The sequence below is a fragment of the Macaca nemestrina genome, chromosome 12 (genome assembly GCF_043159975.1).
Source record: "Macaca nemestrina isolate mMacNem1 chromosome 12, mMacNem.hap1, whole genome shotgun sequence".
NCBI lineage: Eukaryota > Metazoa > Chordata > Mammalia > Primates > Cercopithecidae > Macaca > Macaca nemestrina.
In genome coordinates, this window is record NC_092136.1 from 95,976,026 (window position 1) to 96,002,692 (window position 26,667).

Sequence of the window (26,667 nt, forward strand, 5' to 3'; positions counted from 1 at the left end):
CAGGGCAGGGATTCTATCTTCTCTATTTTCATATCCTCCACGACCTAAGACAAGCCCATAATATTCCATCAACCATCGAGCATAAATTTAAGTGCCTACAGAGTGCTAGGGAGTGTGCTGGGTGCTGGGGACTGAAAGAGGGAAGACAGATAATTCTGGAAGGTATAATGTAAAAGAAGAGAAGAGCTGAGCTAGGGCAAGTCGGGTGGGGGTGGATCTGTCTGACTGGCTTACCAAAGGAAGTGATGTTTAAGGGGAAACCTGACTAATGAATAGGAGTTTCCCCAAGTTCTCTTTGTCTTTGTCTTTTCAGTTTACTGGAAAAGCTAGTGAGGTTTGTGGCTGGTATCATACTGTTTAATGTGTTATCTGCTACCATGGTTAATGTGACTCTTACTAATTGGCATTCAGGTAGTGCCTTGCATATTGATTGTATGCTAATACATCTGAGCCAGTTGGCCTTGCTCTGCGACATTCTCATGCTTCCCCAAATGTGAATACTGAAGTGAACCTTGGGTGGCCCTGCTTTGTGGATCACGTATCTCCCCCATCTCTACTTTCAGAATCAATTTGTTAATACATTCTCCTCTCTCCTGCAATGCCTAGATAGAAGAAACTCTTAATTTAAAGTATTACAACAGAAAGTTATTCTGACTCTTGCCAAGAGGTGTGATTCTCATAGTCAATTGAAATACCATTGAGCTGAGTCTCAGAGATGCTCAGGGATGAAAGAAATATGTGTACAACCTGGAGGTATGAATGGTGTGCATCATGTATTGTATGCATGAACAGAAACACCAGCCTTGGAAAAAAACACCAGCTTTGAAGAGATACACCAGCCTTGGAGAGACACACTAGCTCCCCTCTTACTCTGTTTACTGTTTTCTTTCTGTGAAATTTAAAATTGATTCCATGTGTACTATAATGCAAGCAATGGGGCAAGGCTGCTCTCTTTTCACACACACACACACACACACACACACACACACACACACACACACACACGCAGTCCTTCAGAGCTGCCTGCTTAACTTCTCACAGCAACTTCCTCCACTCCGATGGGCTGTGGTCCCTGAGGGAAGCCTCGGCATCTGAATTTGGCAGGGAATCCCATTCCCATGGAAGTCAGGACTGCCTTCACTCCCAAGGAACAGCCTGGCGAGGTTCTCACACATTTTCCTCTGGCTTCACTACAGAATATATACACTCAAAGGGGACAATAGAGGGGTCTCCCACACTCCCCAACTCATGCAGATCCACAGGTAGTTGGGAACGTCTTGCTCTGAATATGAGGAAAATGAGATCTGTGTGAATCTTCACGAGGCCACAGCTCAACCTTCTTGCTGATCTCTATAAATGAATGTTAGGAGCACTTTACATATATCAAAACTGTCCAAGTGGGACCTGACCTTTGGGCCTTTGGATCCATGTTGCATTCATAGCCATTTAGATCTGACCCCATTTCAAGTGTTCAGAAAAATGAGAAACAATTTTACAATAGCAAAATTGGGCCCTCCCACCCCTCCTCACAAAATTGAATGAAATATAAGGAGGAAAAACGAATGGAGATTTCTGTGAGAATGACTGACTTTCTTCTGCAAGCAGAAATGGGCAAGTTATCAGAGTTAAAATTGCCTTATAAAGTATCTTTATATAGCAGAAGAGATCATCAGAAATGCATTTTTTGGCTCAAATATCCTTTTATTTTTCCCTTGGGATCTCTCTTTCTGACTTTTTAACCCATCTCTCTCTCTCTCTCTCTCTTTTTTTAAGACAGTCTTGCTCTGTTGCCCAGGCTGGAGTGCAGTAGAATGATCTAGGCTCATTGCAACCTCGGCCTCCCAGGTTCAAGTGATTTTACTGCCCCAGCCTCCCAAATAGTTGGAACTACAGGCACACGCCACCATGCCCAGCTAATATTTGTATTTTTGGTAGAGACAGGGTTTCACTATGTTGGTCAGGCTGATCTTGAACTCCTGACCTCAAGTGATCCACCTGCCTCAGCCTCCCAAAGTACCGGGATTACAGGCGTGAGCCACCATGGCTGGCCTACACCATCTTTTTTACTCTCTTTCTGGCTTTGACAATGTGGGTAGTTTCAATTTCATCATGTATGTGGGTCGAAACTTTATTTTAGAAATACTCTTGGATGTAAGACGACTACTGCTTTCTCAGAAGCACACATTTTGTGGACTGTACTCAGAAATGCAAAACACAGCCTCATCCTGCCTCCCAGGTCTGATGCGGACTCCGGGTGTGGCTGCAGTGGTGGTGGGCTCTGCCTTACCTGGTGCTCTTTTTATAGGTTATAGAAATACAACTGATGACTCAAAACTATTATATCTTGATAAATGACATAAACAAAATTCAGTCCCCAACACTGGTGTGGATGGGCATTCGGGCAGTACCTATGCTGTAAATGTCCATGCTATAAAGAACCACTGGAAATGAAGAGCTCTGTGCTCCCTCCCAGGTCTTGTTCTGGCCAATCTCCTTTTCCGCCTTCCCCGGTCTGAAGGATTGCTCCTCTCTTCTATGAGAGTGCAGCTGAAAATGCTCATAGTCTCCCCATTTCGAACCTGGAGCCAGGCTGAGGTGGATGCCCCTTCTCTGTGGTTTCCATAGCAAAGTGCTCTGTGCACATCTGGGACTCACATTTCTCTCTTGTCCTGAAATTCTCCGTTTCACTAAATAGATTGTATTTCTCATTCCACCACTGTGCTTGGCTCAATCAGTGTACACTGAACAAATCTTGTATTTTTAAAAGAATGTAATATTGTAGAAACCATGGATAGTACACTGTGTTATCATGGATCGTTCAATCGTAGATAGTTCAATGTCATATAAGTCAAACAGACTTTGTATAGGCTAGCAGGAGGACTTAATGCACTTTCTTTAAATTGTTCCTACAATTTAGGAAAAACTGTACCAGAAATGCCAAACAACTGAATTGAAAATGAATTTTTGGAACTGAACACTCAAAATCAGAGACTGTTCACAGAGCAGGTATCTACTGCTAATTTCTAACTAAATGAAAGGGCTTCTGCTTCTGAGAGCAATGATACTGGAACAAGAACCAAATGTTGCTAGAGAACAGTGCTAGAAGTTTGTCGACAGAACTATCTTCTTGTTCTAGTCCATGTAACTTCCCTTGATTAATGAGAGCCATGTCTAGGTGAGAAAAGCAATCAGAGGGCTTCAGCTGTGCCAGCATAAATGGAATGCATCAATGGCACTGTTTGTTTGCACATGAGACCTGTCAGTAAATTATTCACTAAAAAGCAATGATTCTACCTTCTTTCATTCATTTTAAATCCTTTCCTAGGTCTCCACTCTTTGTGCTTACTATTCTGCTTTGTTTCCAACAAGGATATCAATTCAGACTTCAAGGTGTGCAGCTTGGAGTAGTCTGCTGGTACAGTAAACAGTCAGAAGTGTGCATCATTCCTTCTATGTAGCTAATTTTCCACCTGTTATTCTGAATGTCCTCTAGGCAGGAGCTAAATGGGATAAATGCCAGCAAATGATCCCGCATAGAAACCAAAATCCACTAGAGAGAAGGGCAAAATCACCAAGATAGTTTCAGTTGTAACCAGATCAGACCCTAATTGCCCAATACCTGATAAATAGGGAAATAAAGACCTGAAATCTCCTTTAGAAATAACTATTTTAGAATATCATGGAAAATCTAATAATAAAACTTCATGTACTTGGGACTATGAAAATAATTTAAGTCTTTAACCAGACTTAAATTATATAGATACACATGTATATTACACACACATGTAAAAAGGGAGAAAATTGGCCCAGAAAAATAACAATTACCTGACATTGGATTGAACACATGATTGAGCAAATTCCTTGAGGGCAAGGATTGTATATTTAAGCTTTTTGGCTGAGAGATGCAGTGTGTGGAGAATGGCTAGAATCAGATAAACATGGATCTGGATTCCAGTTCTCCCACCTACTAGCTGTTTAACCTTAAGCAAATTACTAAGCCACTCTACTCTCAACCCCTTCATCTGTAAAGAGGAGAAAATTATTTCTATTTCCTAGAAATGTTATGGAGAAAGCACTTGGCATAAAGTAGATGCTCAATAAATGAGGCTTACCTCCTTATCTCTTCTTTGCATACTCTGTGGCACCAAAGACACCTAGGAAGCTTCTAACACTTTCCCCTTCACACACCCTTGGTCAGGAAGTGACTATCAGATGAAATGCAACAAAATGAGAGAGTAAACAAACAAATAGAGTGACAAAAGGGATCCAGAAACAGGGAATCTGATCAAGGAAAGGAGTGAAGAGATTCTAAGTATGGTCGTAGGATGACAGCTGTATCAGCAGGCCTAGGGAACACCCATTAAGGCTGTGGCTGGGGACAGAGGGCTCCTGTGGAGATGAGAAGTATCAGTGTGGAAAACGTATTGAGAAATATTTCACAGAGCTGTTAGATGGTATGACAAGACAGCCAGAGATGTAAGGAAACTTCACAAATGAAAGAAAAGTTAGGTACATGACTCCTGGATAAGAATTATAATTACAGTATACTGCTTATCTCAGCAGTAAATACTATTTATCTCTTCATAAATTCTGAAAACACTTATCTAAATTTTTTACCTGACTATATTGTGGCAAAAGGGGAGAGAAAGGAAGGGTTGAAAATAGAACTGAAATCTTCATCTACTATAATAGTATGTAATGGATATGGCCTAAAATTAATAAATCAAGAGTATCAGGTATGGATGCATTTAGGTACATAATAGTAAATACCAGGAGAAGCAACTAAAAATGATGAAAGTGGTTTCCTCTTGAGACTGAAAAGAGTGAGGGAAAAGGGGCCAGGGAATAGATTTTGCATTTTAACAAGATTTGTCTTTTTAAACTATATTTACGTGTTACTTTGATAAAGGTAAGACTCAAATTTAAACATGAAGACAGTAATTGCATTTTGGAATCATAAATTCAAAAGAATAGAATAAAATTTTAACAAAGGCAGTGAGCAAGGCCTGATGACTCAAGGTAAAATCCTTAGCAGCAAGTTTGGGTCCAGACTTCCTGTGTTACGTCTCTCATTCTCATGCTCTTCCTACCACAGAGCAGTTGTTACATTTCTCATAGCAGTTGGCATGGTTTGCCACATATAGGCAGTGATTAAGTATTTGCTGAATGATAAATAACTATACCAGTTGCTGAATTTTTTTTCAGGTGATTTTAAATGAGTTTAGTCTGGGAAGTACAGGCGTCATACCTGGAGTTCATTGTTTTGTTCTATCTGCAGGAGTAAGATTATCACATATTGAAAGGTTTCAGAAAGCTGTCCCTGAAACCTGAACCTGATTCAGAGGTAGACACTCCTCAGGTCTCATCCATTTTACACAATGCATAGGTTTGCCAAAGACTCATTTGAGAAAACTGGTATTTGAGTGAGGCAATATAATGGGCATTTTAATTATGCATTCCTATAAAGTCTATATCCCCTATTCATGGGCTAAACAAGAACACTGGTTTGCAAACTGTCCTGAAGGAACTTAAAGTTCTGGGAGTTGCCTTAGGAAAATCCTGAAAAGGCAGGGGGTGAGGGAATGGGGAAGAGGATAAGGGATGAAAGAAGTGTTCTTGCTGAAAGAAAGTGTGAAAACTATTGAAATAAATCTTCAGAAAACATTATAACTGTAACCACATTATCTCAGCTTCCTGGAGGAAAGCCTTTACTGAATTAAAGTATAATACTGAATTAAAGTATAATATTCATATAAAATTTTATAATGCAGCTTAAAAACAGAAACATCAAAGTCAACAGTGTCATGGTGTCTTTCCAAAATTTCCAGTAGAAGATGTCCATCATGTTACCTAATTCCCCTGAGGATAAATGTACCTCTGAATTTATTTCTAGAAAAAAGTTTGCCTCCATTTAATGAATGTGTATGGTTTTCATATATTAAAAAAAAAAAAAAACAACTTCTGTATTCCCACATACTTCCTTTTGACCTTAGTTGCTAGGAAACTCAGAGTTAAATGAGGGCTCAGAGTTTTGAAAATCACCCATTGAAATTGTCTACTAACATTTAATTTGTATTATTTTATCGGAGGGTACTTATTTGCAAAGGGAAGCAAGCTAACGTTTGTCAATTGCCTTCAAGGCGCAGGCCCTGTGTTTGTTGTATATCTCATGGGTTATTTCATGCACCATGGAAAATTTTCAACAATCCTGAAAAACAGGTATTGTCATTCTCATTTAACAGATGATACAGCTTAGTTTCAGGGAATTTAAATAACTTGGTCAGAGTCACATGGACATGAAGATACTTACAACATTTTTGAAGTAATACATAAATTCTCAATAATGTATATTTTATATTTAAATTCATATAAAATTATTCAAACCCATTTCATTTTCTTTGATTTCAAGATTATACAGCCTATAGTCTACAAGATACACACACACCCCCATTGCATAACTTCTTTCCTTTCTTTCCTTTGTCCTGCCTCTTTTTCTTTGCCTGTATATTGACACTTTCTCTCAGGTACTTTGTTTGCCCTTGGTGGTACAAAGATCAATTACGTACAGACATTGGTTTCAAGGAGCTTGAAGTCTAGTAGAGGGGTTAAGGTATGGACTTAACTACAATTCAAGGCAGAAAACAATGAATGTAATGAGAAATGCAAAATGCTTTGTGAGTTCAGAGACGGGAAAAAGAAATTTTGTGGTCCCAACCCTCCAGGAGTTCACAGTTCAGTGGACCAAAGACCTAAACAAAATTATAATACAGTATGGTAAGAACTATACTGAAAGGTTTGCACTGTGCTGTGGGTACTAGAGGGAGAAGAAACTAACTTTGTTTCATGAAATGGGGTGATTATAGCAACATGGACACTCAGGGAAGGGGATGGAGAGAGTGAAAGGCTGGGGTTCTAAGATACCAGCAGAACTGCCTAAGAAGGTGGACAGGATGTCACAGCCAGTAGGGATCAGGCAGCGGTACGGCAAAAGGCATTCATAGGGAGGAGAGCTGATGCTGTGAAGTCTAGCCCCAGGAAATGATTGGATCTGGGGTAAAGCTGCACTTCCAGGAAGGAGGCCTGGCAAAAGCAATAGAGATAACTGGAACCCCAGTTACTGGCCTCATCCCTAAGGAGTATGGAGCAAGGCAGAATTGCTTAGTCACGCTGTCTAACTACCATCTGGAGGGACAAGGTAGCTGGAAAGAAGCAGGTAAAAAGGAGAATTACAGTATCAAAGCACGAAGGCAGCAGCAGTGAAGGCAGAGATGTGGATGGTCATGCAGTGGTGTCAGCAGTAGCACCTAGGAAGGGAGAGAGGAAGTGTCCTAACTGCAAATGTTCTGACCCTGGTTCAAAATGGGGCTCAAAGGGATACAAGAGTGAATGAAACATCATTTTTGGAGAATGCTGGGGTTTGAGCATGTTTGAATATGGAAAGGAGAGATTAAAGATGTAAGAGACAAGATTGATGGAATACATCTTCTGGAGCAAGAGCTGAAGTTCAATGTTGGCCTCTGAGAAGTGGCATGTGGGGTGCAAGGGAGACAATGGCACAGAGGATGGGTGAATTCTTGACATTGTGAGGTCGGCAGGAGCTGCCCCCTCCAGTGTGTTCTTTATCCTGCTACTAGAGTGACTTTTCTAAAGAGCAATTTTGATTCACTGACATTCAATGCATTTGAATTAAGCAATTACCTTTTGCCAGGCACAAGTTATATTTCTGCTTAAAAATAACCTATGCAGTTTTTTTCATAACTTTCCATTGCCTTCAGGATAAGAGAAAAAAGTCACCTGAAGTATTCTCAATGAAACTCTCTTACTTTACTTTTACCCATATGATTCCCCAGCATGTAGGCCAGTCCAGCCCCCACCAAAAGGGCCTCTTCAGAATCTCATCCCATAGATTTGATCCATGGGGCAGCTGGGAGGGCATTCTCTGCCTTCCAGCTCTGACAACTAGAACTGGAAGGACTAGGACTCAGACTAAGACTAGGTCCCTGGGCAAATGGTGTGTAGAGGGCAGACTTGGTATGGAGGAAGGTGGAAGTGCTAGCTCCTGTTCCTAACTTCTGTTGGGGGAGGGGATGGGCTCTTAAATCCCCAGAACAAAAGAAAGGATGATAAGTCAATGGTATAATTTATTTGTCCACTTGTTCAACAACTATGTTCTGGGTCCCTGCAACATACTAGATGTGTTAGGGGTTGGAATACAGTGCTGAATAAGACAGATGTGACCTCTGTATTCAACTAGCTTGCAGGCTATTTATGGGAGATGCACAAGAACAAAGATATATGAGAGGTAATGCATGCTCAAAGAGAGGAAGCAGAAGGAGCTACCACAGCAAATAGGATGGGAGCTAATCCATATTAGAAGACCAGGGAAACCTTCTAGGGGAAATGATGTCTCAGCTGAGACTGAAGAAAGCTTAGGATTAGGTTAGCCAGGCAGAGTAGAGCAGAAGAGTGTTCCAGGCAGAAGGAACAGCACATTTGAAGACCTGGGGTTGAGAGAAAGCATGACACTTCTCAGGAACTGGAGGACATATTATGAAGGCTGCTAAGTGCAGAGTGTATGTGAGTTTGGGGAAAGGATGAGTGAATGGGTAGGAGTCAAGGGAAGAAAAAGGCTGGGAATGAAAACCAATGACTTTGGAGACCTTGGCAGGATTCAGATCATACAGGGATTTATAAGCTCCATATGGAGTTGGACTTTCTCCTGAGAAAATGAAGCCCATTTAAAGGTTTTATGCAGGTGATGACATGATTAAATTCCTATTTTAGAATGCTCACTCTGGTTCCATGTTGGCAGGACTGGAAGGAGGCAGGTCAGTTAGCAAGCATGAGAAGCAAGCAGGGACAATGGTCAGAAGCTGTTCTGGATATGGTTTGTCCAAGGGCATGTCCATTCAGGACTCATTCATCTGTGCAAGAGACTGGGGGATGTGGAGATGGGCTGGCCAGCTTATTAGCCTCATGCCTCTTCCCAGCATGGATCCTCTCCCCGGAAACGTCCCTTCACCACTGTTGCCAATAATAACTCCAGTGGCTACAAGTCCCCAATTCCTCCCCCTTTCAAGGCCTGCCATGAAACAGTCTGAAAATGGTCAGGGAAAAGAGGCTAGTTCAAAATTGGTCTATAGGGAAAGGGTCAAAGAAGAGAGAGTACAGGCAAGGGGAGAAAGAACTGGACAAAGACTCAGAATCACAGAGAAGAGACGTGAGCCAAAGACCAGAAAGTGGGATACACACACTCCTGTGCTCACCCACACAGACCTGTGGACTACCAAGCAGGACCCAGTAAGCTCCCTGTTTATGAAATTCACGTTTCATAAAGGCGGAGCTGAACTTAGGAGCCTGTGAAAAGCAAACTGTGGAAAATGCTAGTGGTTAAGGGTGGAGAGAACTCACAGTAGAATAAAGGGGAAACAGGTCAACCACCCCCGTTCTTTCGTCATCGAGGATCTTGAAAACTTGATTTTGCAGGATGCACAGGGAAGCAGTCATTGGCTTCCCTCTATTATGTTCAACTTAATTTATTGCTTGGAGAATTAGGCACCACTTTATTGTTCAGATTCATTGCATGAAATGCAAACATTGAGCCAGAGTTCTCTAATTAGTATCCAGAGAGCTGCCTAGGCTGTGCGTATGTGTGTGTGTGTTTAAGTTTGGTTTCTCCTGCTTGAGACACAATGTAAAAGAGTTAAGATGATTCACTGACATTACATCTCTCTGATCCTACTAGTCTAAACATTTGTACAGTCTTCTGTTTGAAACCCAGAACTCCTTATAGTAAACACCTTCTGAATCTCAAGTCTTTGAGCCTAACTTTAATTAACCATTAATGTGCAAATTTACTGATTAGTGCACTGGCTAAACGAGTTTTTGCCTCCTTTGGATTTTCACAAAAAGAACCACTACCCCCTTCTACCAAACTGATAACAACTGACATCTGATTAGAAAAGGCACAACTAATTAGAATGAGTGCAAAGGGGATTGTTTGAGTCACCTACATTAATGCACATTACAGTTAAATATCTGTCAGATTTTCCATTAACCCTCTTGCATTTCCATCTCCAGGTTCAAATCTATTTCTTAACCCTACACCCTTTCTTTCCCTAGTCGGAAACTTGGTATTCAACAGGCTAACTTACCCACTAATGCTTTAAATGCACAGCTCTTATTGATGGATGTGACACACAGACAAAGACCTTGGAATGAGAATAATAGAAGCCATTCCCCTAACTGTGGAGTTGAACCGTATGTATTATGATCCCAAGGCTAACATGTTCTTCTTGTTATTGTGTTTATTTCTTTATTGAGGGAAAGAGGAGTTAATTGTTGCTTTACACAAATTCACTCCATTGTGCTCTGAGCTACTACATACTAGGATAACAAAATAAAATAGAAAATAAAGTAGAATATCCAGCAAATAGAGTTCTATTCTGTGAAAGGTTAAAATAACATGTTTAAAATGAAACTTGTTGACTTACGGGAAATGCTCACATGATTTTTGCTCACTTCTTATAGAATGGACTGTTAAGAATTGAGAAAATGTAATGTAATTACCGAATGGGAATTCACAAAGTAATAAGGACAGATACCTCCTTCAGATCAAAAGCTCAGCCAGGGAAGGAACCATGTTTTCCTGATCTTTGAGATTATATGGGTATGAAGGGGGTCATTTAATCTTTTAATCCCCAGTTCCTGGAACATTGTAGGTGCTCAATACATTTTCATCATATGAACGAATGAAGGCAAGAATTACGGTTTCATCCCATTGTGAAACTCTAACAGTGATACTGAAAAGATTCTTAAATTCGAATGGATGATGTTAAAGAGAAAGAGAATGAATGAATTTTCTTTATTATGTAAAATACCTAACAAAACTCCAGAAATGTTTGCTTTAAAAATTAAACTGCATTCTCACTTTCTTGTTTTTTCTCCCATTTTAATCTGGGAACAGAGGTACCAAGAAGCCCATCAGCAAATCAGCCTAGCAACAGAAACAATAATAAGCTTGCGATATGATGAAAATAGCTCAATTTGAAAACAATCTGATTATTTAAGTTTTAAAAAACTTTGAAAATTTTATGCTTTCATTACTGCACCACAATTTCTTATTTGATCTCAGGTGTAGCATCAGTAATCCAGAACTGTGCTTGGCAAATAGCAGGCACACAATATATATGTTTTTAAACAAGTGAATAGAAGTTTAGCCAGAACTAAGAATGGAGCAATATTCAGTAAGTTCATGGCTCCTGGTAGGCAGATCAGGAAACTGAGAGATCTGTGGATTCAGATAAGGCAAGATCAGTGTGAATTTGACTAAAGATCCCTCCCTACATTGGAATTGACTTAAATGTTTCCTGAGGTGATGATTTTGCCTGGGACTGTAGAAAACAGTGAAATTTCAAACATATATCGTAAAGAAGGCCCTGACAACACTACCCAAACCACCTCTACCTATTTCCTTAATTTAAGCAGCATAGTAATTATGAGCCCTGACTATAAAATCAGGTCAATTACTAACTATAACCCTGAGCAAGTGATTTGACCTTTCTGAGCATCAGTGTCCTCACCTGTGAAAAATGGTTGATTACAGCTACCATTTGAGTTATTTGTATATGGCACAGAGTTAGTGCTAATGTTAAAACCAACCAACTAACCAACCAACCAACCAACCAACCAACCAACAGAATAATGACAAAAGAACAAAAAAGACACCAAGTTCCTCCTGCTAATTTTCCAATTATGATTCTTCAATACTAATTATACCAACATATGTATCTGGAAACTCACTCTGCATTCTGGTCAAGCACTAGTTTCATAGAGTATTAAAAACAAATTTTTCTTTCCTTTGTAAACTTAAAAGACAAATGGTGAAATATCAAAGATAAAATGAAAATGTAAACATAATGCTCCTGGCCTCCCATTGACAACCCACAGCATGTCTGTATCAACCTTGTTCCCTTTTGCCAAGACTCAGCCAAGGTGAGTAAATGGTCGAGAGTCATTTGCAGTGATCACCTTGCATCTCTTGAGTTTCTATCCCATCTTCACTATAGATTTCATGTCATTATATTTACCCTTGACTGCAGGTATGTCACCATCTTTTTGGCCTTCTTCTTGGCTATGAATATACTGATAAATTTTGTTTCTCAGCTTTTGTAGGACTTTGGCTTGGTTTTGCTTTGGCCCTCCATGCTCCTGACTTCCTCTAATCTATTCTAGCCTATGAACCCAAACTCTGGCACCAGCCTAACTGGAGGACCCTTCAGCCAACCTCTAGGATCCAGCAAAGGAGTGACTTGGATATCATATTATTGCAAAACACTAAATTCATCTTTATTTTCTCATTGGAAAAGACATTTCCAGCCGATACAAGTTATCTGTTTCTTTTCTGGCACTTTCATTGGACAATTATAAGGATGTAGAGGTATTGTCAGCATATGAGAGTTACATTGATTTCTCCACTGCCACCCAGGCCAATTTGGAAACAATTTTCTGTGTGTTCATCCTTAAGATTGGATATATACAATGCTACCTTAATGAAGTGGGGCAGAGAACATTAGGAGATGTGCCTGATTTACACCAAGGGTTGATATGGCGTAGTGAAGGATAAGCTTGGCTAGGAAGAGAGAGTAGGGTGAAGTTATTAATATATGATTGAGGAGCTTGGCTTTAAACTAAGGAGGCAATGTACAAATTTATGTTTCAGTCATAACAAACCATCCATTCACTGGCTGCCTTCCCTCCAAGAAGTTTTAAATATGGGAGAAATCTAAACCAAATATAGAATCCACTTGAGTTGCATGGATCCAATGTTAGAAAAAAATTCACACTTTTAAGTGACTGATTATATAGCTCTGAAAAAGATCACTTTTTGGTTCAAGAGGTAAGCGCTTTTGGCTTAAACCCTCATGAGTCCTGATCAGCCAATAACTCTTTCACAACTTAAATAAGTGTTCACTGACTTGAAGATAAATCAGAAATGCATGCATTGCATCCCCATCTTGCCCTCTCCCATAATCCTCAAATCAGGAAGGGAAGAAAATTATAGCCAAGAGGTATCTCCATGTGCCAAGCTACAAATATTAGCAAGACAAGAGTCTGCTGTAGACATTTTGTAAAACACCAAATAGCATTTGTTCTCCCAGTCTCTGAAGAAGAGATTACTTAAAACCACCCCAAGCATGGAGCAATAAGGATTTATTGAACAATTTTACTACACTGCATCCATCTCTCAGGAATCATTTACCTGTAGGAAAATAGAGGTAGGTACACAGTAAAGGGGAAGGGGCATAGGAATTGCCCACATTCAGTCTCTAGCTGCAAATGTGGATCTGTCTGGGTTCAGAGTTCTGACAGGTAAAGGGAAGGTCACCTTTGCACACCTATGAGGTAAACTGCAAGTAACTGATCAACAAATTTAGTCTACCAATTTGTAGCAGAGAACCAAGATTTCCACCAGGCTAAAGAGCTTCAAGTAACAAATCCCATAGTAAATCATCCTATGTTTGACACAAAGTGAGTATGACAAGCAGAAAAAAAAAACACATGACTGGTTTCCTTTAGGATGTTTTAGTTGATAAATTTAAGAGTTGCTTAATTCCAAATCCCCCACCCTATCCATGACTTTGGTCATCAGTAACAGAGATTTAGCTGTTCTAGAATGAGAATAGACATTTGTACTGTCTATTACAGATGGAAGACTTAAAACTACTCTCTCTGAGTTGAGAATACATGCCAACACACTGGATGAGACAACGAGAATCAGAAGAATCTTAGAAGTATGTATATAAAATAAAAGTTGCTCCTCAAAATTAACATCTTGAGAAGGAGCTCACTTTCTTTAACTGCCTTCAGAGAAAGCTCACACACCACACTTGCAATGCAGCCTTGTCACATCACAGTTATCCCTTGGTTTTGACCCAGAGCAGCATTACCCAGCTTGACTGTTTGCAAAAATTGCCCCGATAGGATGAATGTTACTGTGTTGGTAATAGTCTACCAAATGTGCTATAAGCCCTAGAGACAATCCCCACAGAAAATTCTATAGCTGTATCGAACTATAGCATCATTATCAGAATGTGTACACTTCCCTCCTAAATGTGAATACTTTCCAAAGAGCAATACTTACTTGACTACACAGCTGTAGTATACTTGCTTAAAACTCAGTCACATGATTTTGGGATCGTGTGTTATAGAATTATGATCTGGAAGGGACAATGTGGTTCAGTCTATAAAGCTGGGATAAAACTTTAAATGGGTGGCTACTCCCTGTTTAGAAGAGAAGCCCTTAACCTGAAATGCTGCCACATTTCCACCACTTTTTAAGGACCTTCTGGAAGAGATGAAAATTAACTCTGTATCATATATGTCATATGCCCTAGGAGAATGTAAAAAATTATCTGAGGCATTGGAAGATGTTTGTTGATTTGGCCATCAGCACCCATTGGTGGGCTTCGGTCCTAGATACTTGAGTGGGGACTAAGAGGTCAGGAATATGGTTTATAGTTGCTGATATCAGCAATATGTCCGGAAACAGGCCAGAGGATGTTAGAGGTGGCAGGGAGGCTCCCAGAAAAGGACTGATGGGGCACCATAGATATATATTTCCATGCGGTGGCTCACGCCTGTAGTTCCAGCACTTTGGGAGGCCGAGGAAGGTGGATCACTAGCTCAGGAGTTCTAGACCAGCATGGCCAACTTGGTGAAATCCCATCTCTACTAAAAATACAAAAATTAGACAGGCGTGGTGGTGCTTGCCTGTAATCCGAGCTACTCAGGAGGCTGAGGCAGGAGAATCACTTGAACCTGGGAAGTGGAGGTTGCAGTGAGCTGAGATCAAGCCACAGCACTCCAGCCTGGATGACAGAGCGGGACTCCACCTCAAAAAAAAAAAAAAAAAAAAAAAAAAAAAAATCTCTCTATCTATCTATCTATCTATCTATCTATCTATCTATCTATCTATCTCCTGTTGTAAATTGTTTATTTTGGTTAACTCCATAATGTTTACCCTCAGGAAGGCTAATAGCACACAGTTGTGTGTGTGTATGTAAAATTTCTTTAGCATCTCTAAAGAATAGACATTTAGAATATGTTTTTATCCCGAAGGACTTAATCTACTATGTAGATTATGTAAGTAGGGCTCAACATTAGAAGAATATTCTTTTTAAGAATTCCACAGTGATCTATAAGGATTCCAGCAAATGCCACCTGTGAGCTGTAGATCCTAGTGGCTGAAAGTATAGGCTTCAGAGTAGATCATCAGAATCCCGCAGCTGCTACTTATTATCTGTGTGAACTTGGGAAAGCTATTGAACCTCTCTGTGCCTCAATTCTCCTACCTGTAACATGGAAATAATGGCATTTCCCTCATACGGATGAAATGAAATGCCACAAGTAAGGGTGGCAGAAGTCATACCGGTTATAAATGCTAACTCACTGCTATCTCATTATTTATAATTTCCATTTTTATGGTCAGAAATCTGGGCCTAGAAAGGGTAAATTGCAATACACTCAAGCTGCTGGATAGTGGAAAAATTAGGGATAATTCTCTTTTATTTCCACAATACTGTTTATGTTAGAATTTGGGATTTACTCCAATGCCTCTCCTATTTAATAGCAGTGCTTATTTAAAAATAACATTTTGGTGATTTATGACTCTTTCCATAATCATAACAGTAATCAACTTATTCTAGACTCTGAATTGAGAATTTCCTCATTTTATTTTCAATACACTCCTAGGAGATTTTCTTTTCACTCCTATTGATAGGTGAGGAAATAGGCTTAGAGAAGTTCAGTGAGTCCCTAGAGGTGACACAGCTAGGACTGTCAGAGTAAGAATTTGAACCTACATTCATCCAAATCAAGGTGCCTACATATAGCATTAGAAAATAGTTCTATGACTTGCTTTTAAATGCCCCCAAAATTGCCTGGGTTAAAAAAGGAATTTTGTTAGAAACAAAAATGTGTACATGTATGTCTCTACTCCAAGTTCATTCTCCATAATCTATAACTTTTTAAAAACCCACGGAAGTGGAAAAGAGCTGAAAGCTGTCCTTAGTGCATAACTTTTGAATCCTCATTGAGTCTGGTGTTCTCTTGGCCAACATCTAGGGCAAAGGTTAGCTTGGACGGAGTTTGTGGTGTTTGTGGCATTCTTTTCTGGGCAGTAGCCACGAAAACTACTCTAGGAATGTTATTGGAATTAGGCTCTGCACCATCACACTGTCCTGAGATAATGTTTTGACATATAATGTGCTATCTTTGTGCCTAGACAGATAATGTAGACCTGTCAAATTACACGTACAAAGCAATATTCAAAGTTCCTTCCTTCCTTCCAGGAAGAGTTTTTTCTTTCAAGTTCCCTGGGGATCAGGACTAACTCATCAATATGTGCTCTGGAGGGACAGAGTTATGTCTTCATATTGTTCATATGTGGGGCGGACTCAACCTCTGTTTTATGTTAACCAAAGGACATAAGGTAACCAGATATTTTTTTCTCTGTAGTCATGATGATTTCATCCTTTAACACTTAACTCAGACATTATTTTTCCAGAAGCCTTCCCTGATTTCCCTTTGCCGGGTCAGATACCAAAACTCTGTGCTCTCATATCATTATTCTTTCTACCTAGTATTGAAATGGTAGTTGAAAAATCCTGTCTCCCTTTCCTTACTGTGCTTGCAGACAGGGATCATGTTTTATTTCAGGCTGATATTCAGTCCACATGCATCACAGGGAGTCATCGCAGGATCATTATGATGGGTTGGGCATTTAGATATTCCAGTTGGTTGGTGCAGGTGTAGATCAGTCATTTAATACTCAATCCCACCTCTGGCTTCATTCTGATTCTCAGCATAATTACAACATCTTGCACCTGGTAGGTACTCAGCAAGTGCACATTGACTTAATGACTAATTTACTGCTTGGATAAATGACCATCTGATTGACAACTGGATATGTCACTAACAGCGTACATTATAATGCTCTATTCTGAGTAAGCAAGAACCTTTGATCATTACAGATCACAGTGACACTAACGCTCTACAAGGAAGTACTAGCCCTTGCCTCTAGATGCCCCCAACGAACCAGGCTTTATGAGGTCTTCATATGACTCCATCAAGACCACTACTGTCTTTGGTCTTGATCTTGTCCCAATACAAACATAATGGTAACCAAAACATAATGATCAAGCTAAATGATCTCTGGGAACTCTGTATTTGGAGTAGTAGAACCCTTACCTGTCTCTGTTGTTGGGAGACTTGGTATCCCATTCCTGCAATGGGCTGATTCTGCATTTGCTGAAGTAGGAGCTTTTGCTGAAGTGGCAAAGGTGACCTTAGCAAAGGCTGGCTTGGTAGAGATTGGGTGGACTGAGAAGATGGTTGTTGCTGCTGTTGCTGCTGTTGCTGCTGCTGTTGTTGCTGCTGCTGTTGTTGTTGTTGTTGCTGCTGCTGCTGTTGTTGGGCTGAAATCGAGCTCTGCTGCTGTTGCTGTTGTTGAGCTGAAATTGAACTCTGCTGTTGCTGTTGCTGCTGCTGCTGCTGCTGTTGCTGTTGTTGCTGCTGCTGTTGCTGCTGCTGCTGCTGCTGCTGCTGCTGTTGCTGGGTGTAGTGTAGGAGAGAAGGCTTGTTCTGAGAAGGCAAAACAGAAGGCATCTGCTGGTTTGCTTGATCTGAGTTAAAATGAAACAAAGGCTTGGTGTTGCCCTGACGGGGCTCCATGGCTGGGTGCGTGTTGTTAATAAAACTTCGACTGAGATCCTGAGGCTTTTGCTGCATGAGCACATCCAGGTGCCCACCCTGGGCTGAGGGGCCAGCCTTGTACATGTAATTAGCCATTACTTTTGACTGGCCGCTGCCGCCAGCTACCCCAGACATGGGGGAGCTCTGTGGGCTGAATGTCTGCTGACCAAAAGAAGGGCTGGGGATTTTCTCCTGCCCAAATGGACCTGGTGATGGTCCAGCAGAAGAGGGCAAGGCTGACCAGTTGGTAGGCTGGTGCTGCTGCTGGTGCTGCTGCATCCGGGCATGCTGCTGACGATTGGCAGCTATCTGTTTGAGCTGCTGGGCATGGGATACTTCCTGCCAGCTTGGCAGGGCCCGACTTGCTCCTGAGCCTGTCTGAGGCTGAGCCTGGCTCTGAGGGACTGAAGGGATTGGAGACGAAGTGGAGAGGGCAGAGTTGGCCATGGAGAATGCCGGGCCAGCTGATGGGGGCCTCAGCTGAGGAGAGCCTGAGGGGCCTTGAGTCAGGCCTGGTGAGTATTCACTTTTGATCACTATTTTCTCCATGGGTAAGGAGGGCCTAGGTGTGCTCCTCTGGCTTTGCTGACCCAAGTCAATGTTAAATGGGTCATCCTGCTTTATGGTGGCATTGATCATATTCTCCAGTTCAAGGTCACTCATGGGAGGCACAGATATGTTGGTCAGTTCATTGAAGAGTTCCTGCAGCTCAGGATCCAGCAGTTGTTCTCCAGGGTCGTCTCCATACCTATTAGGAAAAATATTCTCTTGGGTCATTTGGCCATCCATGTGCTTACTGCAAGACAGAGTCTCTCCTGGCTCCTTCTTTACCTCCTTTAAGCCCATGTTAAACAGGCCATTGCCAGGAGAATGTGTATGGGATGGCAGAGTGTTAGTCTTTCGCAGGGGTGCTTGGCTCATAGGCAAGGTCCCTGACATAATCTGACTTTGTCCATTGTTTATTTGGAGGCCACCTTGTCCTGCAGTGAGATTCTCCCCAACACGAATTCTTTTGATATCAAGAAATGAGTTGTCCACAAAGCCATTGGGTCGCTTGCTGTTGGCAGGAGATAGGTTAAGTACCTGTTTTCTTTTCAAGGAACCCTGGAGCTGAAGACAGAAGGGAACAAAAAGGAAAAATAAGAGAAATTAATCCAATTATGCTTCTAATAAAAAGTGATGTGATATTTAAATGTTTCTTCTATTTATACACAAGATTCAGTTTTTGTTTTGTTTTGTTTTGTTTTTTTAAAGGCACAAAGAAAGCACAAATGAAGCACAGTCAGGAATATAATGAAACTCTCAGTAGCACAAACAAAACAAAATAAAATATTTCTGGAGGAGCAGGTCAATTAGGTTAGAGATCAATGGTTCCCATGAGTGGTTCATAGGTCAATGGATAAAGATTCCTTCAAATATCATAAGAAGTTATTCACAGTACCTAAGATTAAAGCACTGTTATTTTCTGGAGCAGGCCAAAATATTCCACACGCATGCACACACAACCCCTCACAGCTACAGATGATCAGAGTGTGCACAATTTTAAGCAACATAGAAAACACTCACAAGTCTAAAGCTGGGACCAAATCTCTAGTTTCTCTTTTTTCACAGACCCAACCCCTTCATCACTATTATCCTCTAAGCAAGTAATTAGAATAGTTCTCAGGTCTAAGGAGATATTCTATTATTGTTCATCTATCTTTCTTCCTATAATTCCACTGCTTTGCATCCAAGCCTATGTAGCAACCTTATGTGGACACACAAAAGCCATGAGATGATCATTTCTCATATGAGATACTTTAAGCACTGATTTTCCTGGGAATTCATTTCTTCTGTTTCCTATATCTAAATCTGATTACCAAAATGCAAGTGTTAATTGCTTAGGCTCTGGAAGCAGACTAAACTGAGGTCAAGTGCCAATTCTGTCACTGGATGCTATGTGACCTCGGCAACTTACCTGAGCCTCAATTTTTTAATCCAGAAAATGGGGATGATAGCACTTAACTCATAGGAAGGGATGAGATAATGCATATAAAAGTTTAGAAAGTGCCTGTTACAGTAACAACTCAATAAACAACAATTTATAGAAAAAGTGTGGCTTACTACATTCTGAAAGGGGAGCATGTCTCTAAATAGCAACATGTTTAAGCTTTTCATGAATGTTAAAGCACTTCATTCACAACCTAGCAATCAGATTATACTTTATGAGCCTTAAAATTTACAGAGAAAGACTTAAGAGCCATATAATCACATTCATAAATTAAAAAGAAACATAAAACATTCATCATTCGTCCTCATATCCTTGCTGATTTGTCTCTGAAGTGAGAGACCATATCTATCAAAGTGTGGCTTTCCCAGTGCTGCAGACCCACTGAAATTATTCAGTGTTTGCTCAGCATAACTGTAAAATACCTGAGGCAAAGAAGACATTTCCTAGATAGAAAATTCGATCACTTCTCCTTTCTTGTCTTCTCACTTATGGCTACTCTCTCACCTGCCTGAAGATTTCTAGGTAGACTAAATCAAGAAAAGGAAATTAACATAACTGAGTATGTATTACATACCAAACACTTGAATATGGTTACTTTATTGCCCTTCATCTGCACATCAATCCCATTAGAAAGGTATTATTACCCTTAATTTATAAATAAGGAAACCAATACTCAGACAGGCTAAGTAACTTGCCCAGGGTCACACAGCTAGCAAGTGGGCTTTAACTCAAGGTTTGTGTGGTTCTAAAGCCCATGTCATTTACACTCTATCATGCTCTAATTAACTTGTTTAGGGCTTGGGTCAACCTAGCATGAAGAGGCCAGGGGCAGTAACTACGGAGACATCCTAGATTTCAGGTAAAAGGATGAGGAATATGAGAACGGCCAGGATGCAGTATAGAGCTGGGTGGGGGGAGGCGGGAATCTGCTTTTTGTCATCTGGCTCATCAATACTTGTTTCAGTCATCCCTTATCTGTCGTTTTGCTCACTCACAGATGGTAAATAGTTATGGTGAATGTGTCACGTTGGTACAACAGATTATAACCATAATCATTGATGATTGGTAATCAGAGAAAGGAATCTGACCCAAGGCAGGGCGATTACTCCCTTCCATGGGAATTTTGGATTTGGAGAAAGTGAGACCAGGCTCTCTTTAGGTGGCTGCATCTACAAAACTTGTGAGCTGTTCTTCCATTATGTTAACTAGAGCCATAGAGGAAGCACATCTGTAGAAAGAGAGAAAAATGAAGCAGAGGAGAGACACATGTTTAAATATCATTCAGGAGCTTGTTTCCAATCCCAGGTCAGCTCTGCACCTCTGCTTGTTTTCTCTGATACACTATGGAATCTTTATAATGAATTTCCATGTTGCTTAAGCTAATACAAACTGGGCATCTGTTACTTTCAACGAAAAGTTCTAACCAAGTTCCCTGAGATGTCACATTTAGTGACGAACAATTTGCAGCAAGGGGCTGGGCATGCTCTGTACCTGGGTGTGAAGCTTCCCCTCTCCCCGCATCTCTGCTGTCTCTGCATGATTTGCTGACTCCTAATCTTGTCCACTCGCTGGTGTAGACATCATCACAGAACACGGTCAGCTATCACCACATTCAGCAGAAACTCAAAGTCACCACTGTCTATCCTCATGGGGTCAGGAAGAACACAGACCAGAGAGTGTCAGCCATGTTGCTTCTGATTTATTTCAGCATAAATTGCATTTGGAAGGTTCTTTCACAACTAGGAAAGAACAAACAAAGGAGTACATTCTTTTTCCAAATTTGGGTTATCACCTTTGATTTATTTTCCACTGCTTTGAAAAAACCTGTTCAGCCAGATTCTCTCACTGCTCCGGCCACTCCCTGGGCAGTGCAGTATGCGCTCTGGGAAACAGCAGTCACACTTTCTTTAGGCCATGAGGAGTGTAGAGACAGTAATAGAATTAGTGATAATCGTATAATAATGAGTCATTTATTGAAGGCCTGAGTGTGAGATGTTGTACTAAGCACTTTATGTGAATAATCTTATTTAATTCTCACAACTCTCAGAATCTTCACAACTCTATAAAGTTGATATTATGTCTTCCCCTCCCCCATTTTGCAGATGAGAAAACAGGTTTAGAGATTGAGTATCTTTTCAAAGGACAGACAGAGTAAGCAACAAAGTCAGGAATCAAACCAGGCATTCCCACTGCACAGCCTGTGCTCTGTAGTAAGTGACACCCTAGGCCCTGACACAAGTAAATGGTACCCACACCTGTGTTTTCAGGAAGCCAGGAATCTCGTCCTGATTCTTCCATTAACTTGCTTTGTTACTTTAGGGAAAATACTCCACTTTTCTGGGCCATAGTTTTCCTCTCCTTTATAAATGGGATTATCTCTGAGATCATTATCCTGCCCAAAGCCAGAAAATAACAAGCAATAAAGGAGGGAAGTTTGGGATCCAAGCACTATGTGTGATGGTGTAAGGTTACCCGCAAGCACAACTGGAGGGATTCCTTAAGATGGGGGACAGAAGAACTCATGTGTGATTCCATTAGGATAAAAGACACCCATCAGAATTTCACTGGGCATGATACTTTACCAAGAGAATTTTGGGGATAGGCTGTGCCCTACCTTCTAGAAGTTTCTAAACTAGTTATATCACCGAGGCCCACTGAATGCCTACATGCAGTAGGCACCAAGCTACCAGCACCAGCACCATACAGTCTAAATGATTCTCAAGGATCACTTTTTGCTTTGAAATATCTCCTTTGCTGGACTAAAATTCTTCCATTAGATACATGGGTTTGAATTATATTATAGAGTCTCTCAAGATGCAAATACTCCAGAAGCAACAGAGGAGGAATACAGTCAATAATACCCCAAGGAGAAACAGTTTATGAGAAAATTCAATGCCAACTTATCAGAACAAGAATAAAGTCCTAAGGGAACAAGACCTAATCAGGGGAATGGTGGGGAATAAAGGCAAGGGTTTAAATAGAGAAGGCTGGGGGTAAGACTATGGGAGTTGGGAGCTCCACACTGTGGACCTTTTGGGTGGCTGGGAGAAAAGAGAAGGGGGAAAGGAGAAGTATTAGGGTAGTAATGTCCTGAGGGGCAGCAGGGCCTGAATCTCCCAGAAAACAGTTAACGATACTGGAAAGGTAAAGGGAAGTATCTCCAAAACAAATCCTTCCCCAAGGGCTGACCTACCCATTAGGCATGGGACACACAGTGCTCAGAGCTCACAATAGTTACAGAACAGAAGGAAAAAAATAAGATTTTAGGTTGAAGAACTGTTTCAACATATGTTAATTTAACTGTTTCAATATATGTTAATATATCTCTCTTTATGCCAACACGGTCATAAAATACAATTTTTAATATTTTTTAAGGAATAAGGGGCTTCAAAGGCAAGAGTACCTGTGTTCTATGAAAGCCTCTCACCTCCTAACTATTGTGTACTGAATGCTTATTCTAGACAGGCACTCTGTGGTGTAAGTTCTTGTTTAATCTCATGGCTCTCTGAGGCTTGTGTTCTTATATACCCATTTCATAAGTGAAAAAAATTGAGGTTCCTGACATTAAGATTACACAGTAAAGATATGGAGGCAGGATGCCAGCCCAGACATGTCTGGTTCCAAAGTCCTAATTCTGAACCACTAACCATACTGCTGTCTTCTCTTTCGGACTCTACTTTGCCAAATGTTGACAGTGTGCTGGACACAGTGAACCCAGATAGCCAAGACAAAAGGCCAATAGAATGAAGATGCATTGTGAGCACAGGGCAGGGGTAAGGGCATTCAGGACACAGGGGGTTGGATGGCAAGGAGAGAATGATGACATCATTGGTGGGAGGTTGATGGTGAGAGTTCAGGCCATCACTCCCGAGGCTCCAATATAGGACAGGAAAGAGACAAAAGGTCATTCGGTCAGTCAAAAAGATTTACTAAGCAGCAGAGAGAGTTCTGAACCATATCCTATCAAATCATCCCTGGCACGAGGGAAAATATGCAGATGATTAAGCCAGCAGCAGGATGTAAAGGCTTCCAATCAGCACTACATCTCAATCTTTGCACTTTTTCCACTACCTAGGTGGATAAGAAGCTTCTTTATTTTGCATGATAAATCTGTGCCTCACAATTATGTTTAATTCATGAGACTGTGCATTTAATATCACCCTTTCACTGGCCATCCGAGGAAGGGGCTTGTTTTGGGAATGATTTTCAACAAGGCAAGTCCAGTCTGGTTTGCAGATGACACAGAAATCACTGTACTTTCTTTTGCTGAGATTCAACAAACTGTTTCTTTTCACTCCTGTCCTTGTTCTCATTCTTCCATTTGGACACCTAGATGCTATTTGAGGCCTGCGGTCTCTGCTGGGGAAAGGCATAGGCCTGTCCGGGGCAGGGTCCAGACACAGTGGCCCGCCTGCCCCAACAGCTGGGGTTGAAGGTATGAGAACGCCTAGGAACAAGGAAAATCTAGCACAGCAGAACTGGGACTGGGGTCCTCAGTAAACTGCTTCTTTTTAAACAGCTATGCTTCACTTTTCCAAAGGACTTGAAACATAAACTTTCTAGAGGGATTTGAAAATGCCATTATTGCACAATCCTCTGGTTTCTGTTTCTTCCCCTGCCCCCTATCCCTTTCCACAAAATAAATGCATTCTTTGTCTCCGGTGCTGCCCTAGAAACAGGGAATGTGCCACACAAAGGTAACAATTCAGTCCATAGGTCACTTTTTTTTCGCCCCAAGTAGACTTCTGTCTTTCTCAACCAGGCATAAACACAAGAACCAAATCTGCCACTGCCTACATACTCAAGGAAATATCTTGGTTCCATCATCTGTAAACTTTCCTCGGGCTATTTTACTCATGGCTGATTAGAGATAGGATTGTGGATAGATAAAATTAGAAAGAGACCAACTCGAAAGATAATGTATGACTCTTGATTTGATTCTTGAAGTAAAAATGTTTAGGATCCAGGAATAGTCAATTCTAGCTCCTCAAGTATTTGGAGGTGAGAGTAATTCCTCCCTGCCTTTCCAGCCCCAGCACAAAATAGGATTATCAGGCTTTTACTAACGACAGAAAGAACCTTCACTTCTTAGTTGGCCCTATCAAGTTCTGAGCTTCCCTGTATTACTAGATATTATTTTGTGGCCACACAGTAATCAGGTTTGCCCAACCAGATTTTAAGCTCTTTGAAGGTGGGCATTCATTGCCTTATACTTCTCCAAGTTTCTTTCAGTACCTACCACAATGCTGGGCATATTCTACGTGTTTTAATAATTATTCGTTGACCTCAGTGCCTGGGAAATGGGATCCTTCTAACTATTGCGTGGGAGCAGTAAAACAATGCTAAAAAGGAGGTTATGGCTTGTGGGGAACATTTTCATATCAAATTCACAAGCAAATTAATGGTTCCACTAGAATTTTGCTTGAGTGATTATTTTCCTTTTGTTTTTACTTTTTTAAAAACATTTTTATACATTTTTTTAGTAGAGGTGCAGCATTGCCATGTTGCCCAGGCTGGTCTTGAACTCCTGGGCTCTGGCTATCCTCCTGCTTCGGCCTCCCAAAGGTTATAGAGATTACAGGCGTGAGCCACCATACCTGCCCATTGATTATTTTCCTTTAAACCCTGAAGTCACGAGAATGTGAAGTCCTGAGAACTAGAACTGTGAAAAAAATGTATTGTCATTCATGTGAACCAGAAGTGAAGGGGTGTGTGAAGCTTTGTGATTGACACAAAGTGTTGTTGAGCTTCCTGACAGGACTGCAAAGCTGGGATGAAAGTTGAAGCCCCATCTGGACTCCATGCCCTTCCTGGGTGAAAGCACTGGAGCAGACACGGAGCCAGGACATGTTTCCTTATGAATTTCAGTAACTCGTACTTTCACTCCTTCAAGAAAACATGCGAGGTTTTTTTGTTTGTTGTTTTATGTTTTAGGGCTTTTGTTGTTGTTTTTCTTTCTTTTTTTTTTTTTTTTTTTCCTCGAGATGGAGTCTCACTCTCTCGCCCAGGCTGGAGTGCAGTGGCACAATCTCGGCTCACTGCAACCTCTGCCTCCCAGGTTCATGTGATTCTCCTGCCTCGGCTTCCCAAGTAGCTGTGATTACAGGTGTACACCACTACCTCTGACTAATTTTTGTATTTTTAGTACAAACAGAGTTTCACCATGTTGGTCAGGCTGGTCTTGAACTCCCGACCTCAAGTAATCTGTCCGCCTCGGCCTCCCAAAGTGCTGGGATTACAGGAGTGAGCTACCACACCTGGACTTTTTGTTGTTGTTTTTAGTGTAAGGGTCAGAGGAGGCATATTAGATCTTTCTAGAAAATTGGTTCCATAACTTTGTTCCATAAGGTTTGTACCCTGAGAAATGTGACTATTTTAGTCAACAAAATAGCCTTTTTTTTTTCTTCTTCTTTTTCTTTTCTGAGACAGGATCTGGTTCTGTCTGGAATGAGACAGAACTGGAACCATCCAGGCTGGAGTGTAGTGGCACAATCTTGGCTCATTGCAGCCTCAACCACCCAGGCTTAAGTGATCCTTTCCCCTCAGCCACTGGAGTAGCTGGGACTACAGGCATGTGCCAACACACTTGGCTAATTTTAATTTTTTTTGTAGAGATGGAGTCTCATTATGTTGTCCAGGGTAGTCTGGAACTCCTGACCTCAAGGTATCCTCCTGCCTTGATCTCCCAAATTGCTGGGATTACAGCTGTGAGCCACTGTGCCTAGCCCAAAATAGCTACTCTTTATGAAGCCCAAGATACAGCTTTATATAGAAGCAGGAGCAATGCGAATTCAGGTTCTGTATAGAGAAAAGCAGTTAACATACTGCCCTTCTGAAGGTACTCAATACCAAGCTCTCCCGTATTCAAAATTTATTTGATGCCTTCCCCACCTCCCCTTTCTTAGATTTAATGGTTGGCTTGT

At 41.0% G+C, this 26,667-nt stretch overlaps 1 protein-coding gene across 3 annotated transcripts in view; it reads right to left on the reverse strand.

The window, feature by feature from the left end:
- The window catches only part of LOC105484311 (mastermind like transcriptional coactivator 2), a 367,654-nt gene that overhangs the window by 99,313 nt on the left and 241,674 nt on the right, over window positions 1–26,667 (reverse strand). For all 3 annotated transcript variants that reach the window (XM_011745814.3, XM_011745813.3, XM_024793601.2), the window contains one exon: window positions 17,251–18,864. In XM_011745814.3, the coding sequence (XP_011744116.2) occupies window positions 17,251–18,864 (1,614 nt within the window). The remainder of the gene's footprint in view (window positions 1–17,250; window positions 18,865–26,667) is intronic.